The sequence below is a fragment of the Strix uralensis genome, chromosome 33 (assembly GCF_047716275.1).
Source record: "Strix uralensis isolate ZFMK-TIS-50842 chromosome 33, bStrUra1, whole genome shotgun sequence".
In the NCBI taxonomy this organism is placed as follows: domain Eukaryota; kingdom Metazoa; phylum Chordata; class Aves; order Strigiformes; family Strigidae; genus Strix; species Strix uralensis.
Window position 1 is genome coordinate 1,921,716 of NC_134004.1, and position 10,644 is coordinate 1,932,359.

Consider the following 10,644-nt stretch of genomic DNA (forward strand, 5'->3'; position numbering starts at 1 on the left):
ATTATAGCTGAGAGGGGGGAGGAAATCTCCCGACACATATTTTTTCTTTCTATTTTTCCCCCCCCCCACCTCTCTGTGTGAGCATCAGTGGGGGGAGAGAGAGAAAAAAAAAAAGGGGGGGGGGGAATATGGCTGGCTTATGAGTGGTGAATGTTATTTCAGATTTCTATGGGCGCTTTTCTTTTCTGGGAACAAAGAGCAACTCCTATTAAAGAGCTACTCGAAGACTTGTACATATTTCTACTGCTGTGTAGCACTTTTAATAAAACATCTGTTCTTGCTTCTGCTGATGAGTTTACATAATTGTTTGCAGACCAATTTAACCAGAAAGCGCCCCACATATTCCCTCTACATGTTTTCATGGGGGAAAAAATAAATACCTTTTTGGTAGTGACATATCTTGATGAAATACTTTCGAGAAATCCCCAAACTGCTAGAAAATATCAATGGGGGGAAGAAAAAATATCCAGTGCATTCAAAACGTGAGGCTGAGGAATTGCAAGGAGTAAAACATACTTTAATGGTGCCTCATTTGTATTTGCAGGAGCTTTTGGGGTGGTTGTGCTCTGGTTTTTTGTTTTTTGTTTGTTTTTTTTTTTTTTTCCACCCCCTCCTCTTTCTCTCCCTTTTCTCCCCAGAAACCTGATTTTTAACGTGGGGAGTGGATTCTATTTTAAGTTTCTCTACGGCAGCTGGTTTCTGTTCACTATAAATCGACCAGACTTTTAAGACTTGCCCTCTGTTTAGAGAAGTAATAAAACACTTAACTTTCTCGACTCCTAGTCACACGGTTATCACACAGGTCTCCGATACAACAGCCCCCGAGCACCTATACAAAAAAAAAAAAAAAAAAAAAAGGGAAGGGGGGGAACAAAAAAAAAAAAATTAACAAGGAAAAATAAAACCCTAGAAGGAGTCCTTAGAGAAACTCCTCCAAACTTTGGCAAGGTTGGTGTGGGTATAAGCGCCCTTCCATAGGTGCAACTCCCCACGTCAATCTGCCCCAGCAAAGGTCCAGCCCATCCAGCTGTAGCTACTTTTAATTTACTCGCCAAATTACATCGGGCTGTAAGCAATACATAAGGTAAGACAACACGCCAATAACTGCAAAGCCATTTTCTCATTCATCCATCTCTCCCTCCAGTCCATTTCTTGGACCTTCGCAACAATTTAATATCTGGGAGCAGCTTTGCATGGCCAGTGGTGGTTTCCAAAGTAACCCTGCCCTGAAAGGACTGGGGTTCAGGGAAGATGTGCCCATGGCTAATAATATTTGCAACACATCCCTGGCTCTCCAGATCTGTCCAGCTGAGAGTGCCTCTGGCTGGGGGTTTAACAGCTCAGCAGAAGGCGGAAAAAAAAAAAAATATACTCCCAGTAATCGCGTTTCTTTCCTAGTTTCTTTATTTTCGCCTCTTTCTTTTGAGTCCAGAAATCCCCGGGCAGGCTCTGGGGAGAGGGAGAAAAGGGCAACGAAAACACACTGAAGTTCGCTGTTTTGGGGGGAAAACGCCTGGAAATCTTCCCCATGTACATGAGTCTTATATCTGTACCAGGCTGGCTCCAAGTTGGGCAGCCTTAGGTGGGAGCCAGGCTGCGCTCCCCACCAAGGTACAGATGCTAAATAAGATGGTGCACACTTCCAGCTATCTCCTTTTTGGTTAGAAACTTTATTTTTTCCCCTAGTGACACTCAGGGGAAGCCTTAACGTTATAGAAGATGAATACACGAGCTTTTTTTTTTCAGTTGTAGTCTCGTTTATGGTTTTATTGCTACCATTGATTACTTTGCTTTGTTACACAGAGGAAAAAGAGCATAAAATCCGTTGGCATCCGGGTTCCTGTTATAGCTGGGGAAAAAATATACACACCCCCCCCAACCCTTCTTTGTCAGCTAAAATCTTTTAGGGATACATCGCTAAAAAAGGAATTAAGTCTATTGATTGAGGGCAAGACAAACAAATACTCTCAGTTTTGAATTTGAGTGTGCACCCACAAACCTTCCTCTCCTCAGCCCCCGCACCCTCACATTTAAAATAAAAACGTGGACACGGTGGAGGTTTAAAAAAACCCCCACACACAGAGGAGGCCAGGGTTTCCCTGCCATAATTGAATTTTTAAATAGCAAGCCACCAGAATGATAAAGATACCTCGCAATATTTACAGATCAGCAGGTATGTTTTACATTTAAGGGGCAATTTATGGCTCTAGATTGAAATTAAAATTAGATTAGCTGTCTTCATTTCAATTAGTTCTAGGTGCAATCTACCCAGAGAAGATAGAATATAATCCCTCCTTTCATCTAACTAAATATTTGCAATAGAAGTTTCCCAATCAGTTGTAAATATCTGCAACTACAAATTGCTGCAAACACAAACACGAGGTTGCGTCCCCAGCCCAGGCTCCTCATTGCTCTCCATTACAAATAGAAATCCTCTTTTTTTTTTTTTTTTTTTTTTTTTGCTGTTGTTGTAGTTATTGTTGAAAATGTAAATATCCTCCAGCATTGAAAATTAGCAGGGAAGCGTCTGAAGGGAGAAATGTCAAACTGGAGGAGAAATCTAACTTCCAGGCTAACGTGAGTTTGCAATGTTGGGTGTTGCTTTTCTGGATGTCTTTTTTTTTTTTCTCTCCCCTCCCCAAGACATACTTTGGGAAGGCTCTGAAACACGTTATCAGTTCAGAAGTCGCCATGTTTTCCCCCCTCTCTTTATGTAATATTTTCTCATCAGGAACACAATCATTTGATTCCATAATATTGACCAATGCTACATGAGAACAAGAAGGGGAAAAAAAAAAAAAAAAAAAAAAGGAGGGTAATTTATGGCTTAATATTCTGTGGACATCTGAGATTTATTACTGTGAATTCTGAGCTATTTTATTACAAGATATTAAGCAAACATTTCTTAAAAAAAAACCCACACCAAAACACAACAAAAACAAAACACAAGCAACATAATGCACAGACACACAGACGGTGCTCCCAAACCCCAGTGTCCATTAGCAGAAAAGGGGGGTGAGGGCGGGGGGGGGGGCGGGGGTGGGGGGGGGAAAGGAAAAGTTAAGCCTGGCTTAAGAAATTTGTGCCACCCCCCCTTCCAGCCCAGCTGCCTCCCCAGGCAGGACCCCCAGCCCTGGCTCCAGGAGCGCTCCCCTCCCCACCGCATCCTCCCCATCCCCCGGCACCCCGGGGGTGCTGGGGGGGTTTTGGGGGTGCAGGACTTACTTTCCATGCCCACTTAGTTTTCAACTAGGGAATCAACAGAAGCAAAAGCAATTTTTTCCCTTTTTGACACCCGCCTCCCCATTGGCTCCCCCCGGGTCAGCTGACTTTGTCATTTTGTCTGTCCTGGAGCAGAGCCTTCCCTATAACAATCTAGTTCAGACTACAAACTGGAGACAGAAATAAATATTAAAGAAATCACACAGCCAGGTATAGAGGACGATATGAATTCCTATTTTACAAACCCATCTTTATCCTGCCATCTAACCAGTGGCCAAGAGGTGCTTCCCAACGTAGCCCTCAATTCAACTGCCTATGACCCTGTCAGGCATTTTTCTACTTATGGAGCAGCCGTTGCTCAAAACCGGATTTATTCTTCTCCTTTTTATTCACCGCAAGATAATGTTGTGTTTAGCTCCAGCCGAGGACCTTATGACTATGGATCTAATGCTTTTTACCAAGAAAAAGACATGCTTTCTAGCTGCAGGCAAAATTCTATGGGACATAATACACAGACATCAATCGCACAGGATTTTACCAGTGACCAAAACAGGAACACTTCGCAAGAACAAAAAACTAGCATTCAAATATACCCATGGATGCAGCGTATGAACTCCCACAGTGGTAAGTTTTACAGCTCGGAGATATAAATTAAATAAACTGAACCATCTTTACGACCTTCTCCCTAGCAGAACAGGCTGAGCGACTTTTTATGGCCCCATAAAAACAATAATATAGCTCCTTCACAGTTGCAGCTACAGGCCTTTTATTTGTTAAGTTGTTGCAAGCAAATATGGCTTGTTATGCTCTTTCTAATTAAAAGACTTCGAGAGTGTAAAATATCTATAATAAAGTGCAGCGAGCTCTGCTCGGGAGTTAAGCACAAAATATTACCGGGGTAAAAATAAGTTTTAATGACGGGTGCGGGAAGTGCGGCGGTGGCGGCTTCCCCGCACGAAGAGGGGCCGGGGGAAGCTCCCACTTCCCCCCCCCCCTCTTTTCCCGGCTCCCCCAAATCCTCCAATTGGCAGAAATAATGTGGGAAAAAGAAGTGGGGGGGCGGGGGGGGGGGGGGGGCGGGAGCAGCATCCCGGGAGAAAATGACCCGGGAGAAAAACGCTGCGCCCACAGGGTTAATTTCATCCAAAAATAGAGATATTTTAATTTTTTTTTTTTTTTTTTTCAAGAGGGGGGGGTGCTGGGGAGGGGGCAGGCGGCCGGGGGTGAGGAAGGTGGGGGGTGGGGAAGGAGGAGCGGGGCGGGCGCGGGGTTGCGCGGGGGCGGAGGGGTTGCGCGGGTGCGGGTGTCGTGTTCCCCCCCCCGTCCGTTTTCTCCCGGGCTGACGATTTTTAGTCTGTTTTGTCTCGGCATCCCTAGGAGTGGGCTACGGGGCCGACCGCCGGCGGGGCCGCCAGATTTATTCCCGGTATCAAACCTTGGAGCTGGAGAAGGAATTTCACTTCAACCGGTACCTGACCCGGCGGAGGCGGATCGAGATCGCCAACGCTCTCTGCCTGACGGAGCGGCAGATCAAAATCTGGTTCCAAAATCGGAGGATGAAATGGAAAAAAGAAAGTAATTTGAGTTCAACCCTCTCCGGGGCGGGGGGGGGGGGCCGCCGCCGCCGCCGCCGACAGCTTGGCCAAGGAGGAGAAGCGAGAAGAGACAGAGGAGGAGAAGCAGAAGGAGTGAAAAAGTGACAGCTCGGCGGCAGGACCCCCCCCCCCCGACCCCCCCGCACCCACCCCACCCCGTATTTATCACTGGCACAATGTTTGGCTACGTTAAAAAAAAAAAAAAAAAAAAAAAAGAATAAAAAATAATAATAATTGGGAGGGGGGAATGATTAAAAGAAATAAGGTCTAAGGTGGAAATGTGGACACCCCCTCCCCACCGCTACACAGTCCCCCCCCCTCCCCGCTCTCCCCAGTGACCCCCCCACCCCGCACACGCATCTCCGCCATCGCCTATTTATCTAACTCGGGATAAGACTGTTTCAACCCGCACACTCCCCCCCCCGTCCTCCCTCCCCCCCCCCCCCTCCGCCTCCCCCCCACCCCCCCCCCTCCAAAACTGGGCATCCACCCTCCGCTGTGCCGGGTCAGACTCTGCCCAGTCGCTTCTCCTCCCCCCAGCCAGAGCAGATCTTCCTCCCCTGGTGAAAAATCTGATTTCCCTGAGAAAGCTCCTTCCACCTAAATATAGCATTTCCAAGAGCATCCTCCTTGTATTTAAGCAGATACCTGGGCTCATCACTGCATACTACAAACTGTGACAGTTTCTGTGTGAATATTTTTAACTGTGTTTGTGGTACCTGTATTTATATTTATGTTTAGCACTGTAATGTTCCACAGTATAAAGTGAATGGAGTTCTATAGCAGTAGAAAAGGAAAAAAAAAAAAAAAAAAATCTTGTGTTACACCCTCTCATGTATAAAGGTCATGTCCAGAGGACTATGTTGAGTATTTAATAAAAACTGAATATTATTTTTAAAGTTTATAGAATGGCCTCTGAGCTTCAGTTGAAACCTTTCGTGTTGATAACAGCCTGTTAGAAAGTTCACTTATCTTCTGTGTGTTGTTCCTGAAAATCAGCTCCCTCTCTCCTTTTTCTCCCTCCTTCGTACCTCTCTCATTCAAGAGTATTCCAAAAAAAAAAAAAAAAAAAAAAGGGGGAAAAAAAATACATTTTGCTTTGTCTCCTTGAATTAGTCTTGTTACTGTATTGTTCGGTGGCATCAGGAATCTATGCCATACCTCTCGCTTCATGATTAAAAATGGATTTCCAAAGTTCAAAACAGTATATATTTCTTATTGCACCCTCCTCAGTCAAACACCAGGTCAAAGGTTCTGCTTCTTTTTTGTTATTATTTTGATTTAATTTGAGCTCTACACAGCTGAGAATCCCCCAGCTCTGCGGAAAGACCCACTTCCCCCCCCCCCCCCCCCCCCCCCGACTTATTTCGACCCAATAAACCTTTCCAGGGAGGGGGGGAGAGTCACTTTTATCCAGAAACTCATCCTTAGGAGAACGGAAATTGTGGATATAACGCTGGGAAACAAACCCTGCTGCTGTGGACCGCAGGCTCGGATAAACCATTGCGAAGGCTGGATAAAAAAAACCTGCATTTTTCTCGCCTCTTTGTCACTGCTCTAATATTTTCTGGGCTGTTCAGTAGGTAGCACTTAGCCAGGGATGATATTTCCCTGGAAGCAGCTTCAAGTTTTTTAATGAAACAACCAGGATTTGGTGTTAAGTGACCATAACCAGGGGGGGGGAAAAAAAAAAAAAAAAAAAAAAAAAAGGAAAAATAGCAGCCTGGGGAGTTTTTTTTCAGTCCATCCTTTGCTCGTCTCCAGCCTGGAATGTGCAGGCGATTTTTGCATGGCGCAGGAAAGACGAAAAAAAAAAAATATATAAATCTCTCTTAAAAAGAAAGAAAACAAGCAAACAGCACCAACAAGCAGGAGCCAAGAGCGTTTTGCAAGAGGGCAACGACCTGGCCGGGGAGCGGGAGGCTCCCTGGGTGTAAACCAGTTTGAATTTCCAAAAAAAAAAAAAAGAGGACAAAAAAAAAAAAACCAACCCACGACAAGAAAAAAACCCCAAACCCAAACATATATCCACAACCACACATATATAATTCAGCGCCTATAGAGAGAATGGAGACGATATGTAACACCCAGCGCGTTCAAGGCATTGTTGGATGGAGACGGAATAGAAAGAAAACGTGTTCAGGTCTGCAAGGCAAAGCCCGAAGCGGGCTGGGGGGGGCTCGGAGCTGCCCGTCTCCCCCCGCACCCCCCCTCCGCCCTGCTCCGGAGCAGAAGGGAGGGCTGGAAATTCAGATTTGAAGGTATTTATTTCCCCTTCGCCGTGCCCTTTGAAGAGAGGGGCTGGTTTCTCCAGACAAGGAAGATCCAGGCTTCTGCCAGCAATAAATTGCGAGGGGTTGGGGGGGTTGGCGGCGGGGGGGGGGAAAGGTAACAGGAATGTAAACTTTGGCGCATCGGAGGAGCTTCCATGCGAGGAGAGATCTCAGGAGCTTCCCCGACCGCCACCGCTCCCCAAAACCTCGGAAAACAACGCGGGGAATGTGTTTCCTTCCACCAAGCCGGTAACGCTTCGTGCGATTCAAAAAAAAGAAATTCAAAATGCTGCGGAGGTAACGCGCCGCTGCGAGCTTCCCCTCCTGCTTGCACCCACCGAAAAGAGAAAACAAACAAACAAACAAAACAGGCTTCCCCCCTCCCCGCACCCGCGCAGCTGCGATTTTGGGCCGGAAGAAACAAAGCGCGCAAAAAACGCGCGCAAGAATCAAAAGGGAAAAAAGGAAAACTTTGTTTGAAAATCGCGGAGCGCTGCGCGGAGGGAGCTCGGACGCAGCTTGCGCGCTTCTCCCCCCCCCCCCCCCCCCTTCGTCTTCCCCTTCACTCCCCTTCCGCGGGGCGGTGCGCGGGGGGGCGCGGAGCGGCGGTGCGGTGCCGTGGAGCAGCACTAGGTGCCGCTGCCGTCCCGCGGCGCGCTCCGCCCGCGCTCCCCCGCGCACCCCCGGCGCCTTCCGCGGGCGCCCATCAATAACCCGCCCCGGGGTCATCAAGGCAAATTGATGAGTGGCCGGCGCCGTCACGTGACGCCACTTAAATATCCCATATTTGGGCAGCGCGTATAGGGGGAAAAAGAAAGAAGAATCCCCCACCTATAAATTCTGCACTTTAGGAGGAACAAAACGCGCCCCCCCACCCCTGAACTTCAAAGGGCCACAAATCACCCTAATCAAAGCGGTTGCAAAAAAAAAAAAAAAAAAAAAAAAAAAGAAAAAAGGGGGGGAAAAAAGAAGAAAAAAAAGGAAAAAAAGAAGAAAAAAAAAGAGGGAAAAAAAAAAAAGAGGGGGAAAAAAGAGGGAAAAAAATTCCCCCTCCCCAAATTTTCTTTTTCCCCCCCTTTTTTTTTTTTTATTTTTTTTTTCCTCCCCTCCTCCGCCATGAGTTCTTACGTCGCCAATTCGTTTTATAAGCAAAGTCCCCCCGTTCCTGCCTATGCCATGCAAAGTTATGGAAATTATGGAAGTGTGCCTGAGGTTCAGTCACCCAGGTACCGCTACAGTGGCTTGGATCTAAGCATCACACTCCCCTCCTCCGGGGCTGCCAACTCCCTGAGCGGCTTGGACATGTCTGCGACCCCCCGAGCTAACCCCGAGCGACCTTCCTGCACGGTCATGGGCTCTTCAGGGCATCCTTTAGCCAGAGACGATCAAGCATCCCTAAATCCCGGGATTTACAGTCAGAAGAGTGCTAACACGACGCTGGAGGAGAGATCTAAGAGCTCGGGTGAAATCAAAGCTGAGCCCGTGCAAACAGCACAACAAGGAGGACCACAACTGCAGCAGCAACAACCTCCACAAATTTACCCCTGGATGACCAAACTACACATGAGCCATGGTAAAACTTTCACTTCTTGATTTTTGTTTCACAGGATTTTTTTTTTTTTTTTTTTTTTTTTTTGCCTTGGGTTTTTATAGGCCATACGGGGCAAATAATAAAAAACCTGAGGTCGTAAATTTTACGACTAAGGCATCAATTGCTCGTAAAACTGTCCACTAAAAGGCTTAGAGGCTATATACGCCCAAATTTATGACAGCATAATTGGATCATAGAAACAAAACGTGTATAAAAGGCAATATTCCATTTTTTTGGGAAGGGGGGGTTAAAAATAACTTGAAATACACATGTTCTTTGAGGGTGAGCTTAAAAAAAAAAAAAAAAGACACCAGAAGCGAAGGTGGAGGGAAAGCGTGGAGAGATTTTTTTCCCCTCCACCTTCCCAGGGTTGAAGGGGGGGAAAGGAGAGACAAGATCCCCAAGAAAAGATATTTCCCTCCTTTGTACACTTCCTTATTGTCCGAGAGGAAACAGGTTCACTTCTGGCTCATCTACATGCGTTTGATCTGGGCTTTAGAAAGGAAGGGGGGGACTTGGGGGGCTGAAGGTGTTGGGGAATGAAGGATTTCAGGCTACTTCCCTCGCTGCGTGCCCACAGCCCCAGCCAACTTCTGTATATTCTAGATTTGTAACCGGGTTTTATCATTAAAACCAAAAAAAATAATAAAAAAATTTTAAAATCCATCCAGAATTGCTTTGGCTTTTCATGCGGTGTCTTCCCTTTTTTTTTTTTTTTTTTTTTTCCCCCCCAGAAACGGATGGTAAACGCTCCCGAACCAGCTACACCCGCTACCAAACTCTGGAACTAGAGAAAGAATTTCATTTTAACAGATACCTGACCCGGCGGAGGCGCATTGAGATCGCCAACAACCTCTGCCTGAACGAGAGACAAATCAAAATCTGGTTTCAAAACCGGAGGATGAAGTGGAAGAAAGATTCCAAGTTGAAAAGCAAAGAGGCTCTTTAGGTGGGATTGCAGGAGATGGGGGGGGTCCCCTGCTTTGGGGTTTTTTTGGTTGTTTTTTTGATTTTTTTTTTTTTTTTCCTTTTCCATCACTTCTGGTGGAAGCTACCTTGAGGAAACTGATTTTGGGGTGGGGAGGGAGGGAGCTGCTGGATGGACTCTGGTCCGTACCCTCACAAATCCCTCAGACAAAGGAAAGCTCTTATTAGTATGCAAAAAAAAAAAAAAAAACCCCAACCCAACCAACCCACCCAGTCCAACCCCGCTGTTAGCTTCATGCAAAAATTTAGTGTATCGCTCTTTAGGTTGTTACTAAGTGTCCTAACCTGTGCGCTCTTTGGGGGAAAAAATCACCGAGAAACAAAAAAACACCCAAAAGACTTAAAAAACAATCCGCAGGATGGCTGGGTCGTGTCCTCTCAGCTTTAAAAATCGCAATATTCGTAGGAAAAGAGAAAAGAAAAAAGGGGCTGGTGAAGAAGGAAAAAAAGGAAAATAAGGGGAAAAAAAAAAAAAACCCAAACCCAGTAAGTTTTGTGAAGTCCCAGCCTGATGGCAGAAGGAAATTGCTGATGTGCTTTGCTGGGAATTGCCCAGGAAAGATGCTCTGGCACCTCCGCTCGGGCTCTCTCAAATCGGAAAGAAAAATATTCCCCCTGGCTGGGGCTCGGAACCCCCCAAAATCCACTTAAAAACCCCCGCAGAGGAGCCGGGGGGGTCCCTGGTGTGTGTTTGCGTGTTTTCGTTGGGACTCGGATGGCATCATTTTATTATTATTTGCATATAAAAGAAATGAATAGACTTGGGGCGGGGGGCGGGGGGGACGGGACACCGGTTTGTGCGGATCCTCCGAAATCTCCGGGCAGGAAAGTGCAGCATGGGAGGGGATGGGGGGGGGGGGGTGGGGAGGGAGAAATCGCCTCCGGACTTAATATTATTGTGTATTTATTTGTTGCGTAATTAATGTAGATTTGCTAAATGCTGAGATATATATTAAAAAAAGCCAAGGCGAACCCC

The 10,644-nt window shown here is 46.4% G+C and overlaps 2 protein-coding genes across 2 annotated transcripts; both read left to right on the plus strand.

The window, feature by feature from the left end:
* The first annotated feature begins 1,573 nt into the window (after window positions 1-1,573).
* Window positions 1,574-5,719, plus strand: HOXC6 (homeobox C6). The gene is given in 3 exon segments (XM_074853788.1): window positions 1,574-3,846; window positions 4,600-4,835; window positions 4,837-5,719. Coding segments are annotated over 3 exon segments (714 nt in total). The 5' UTR covers window positions 1,574-3,446; the 3' UTR covers window positions 4,915-5,719.
* A 2,061-nt stretch (window positions 5,720-7,780) lies between these two features.
* Window positions 7,781-10,292, plus strand: HOXC5 (homeobox C5). Its single transcript, XM_074853789.1, has 2 exons — window positions 7,781-8,663; window positions 9,416-10,292. Exons 1-2 carry the CDS (start codon window positions 8,207-8,209, stop codon window positions 9,628-9,630), a joined length of 672 nt encoding a protein of 223 aa, XP_074709890.1. The 5' UTR covers window positions 7,781-8,206; the 3' UTR covers window positions 9,631-10,292.
* Window positions 10,293-10,644: the final 352 nt, after the last annotated feature.

Coding starts and splice junctions, on each gene's coding strand:
- HOXC5 (XM_074853789.1), top strand. CDS start 8,207: ATGAGTTCTTACGTCGCCAATTCGTTTTATAAGCAAAGTCCCCCCGTT. Junction 8,664..9,415: donor CAAACTACACATGAGCCATG/GTAAAACTTTCA, acceptor TTTCCCCCCCAG/AAACGGATGGTAAACGCTCC.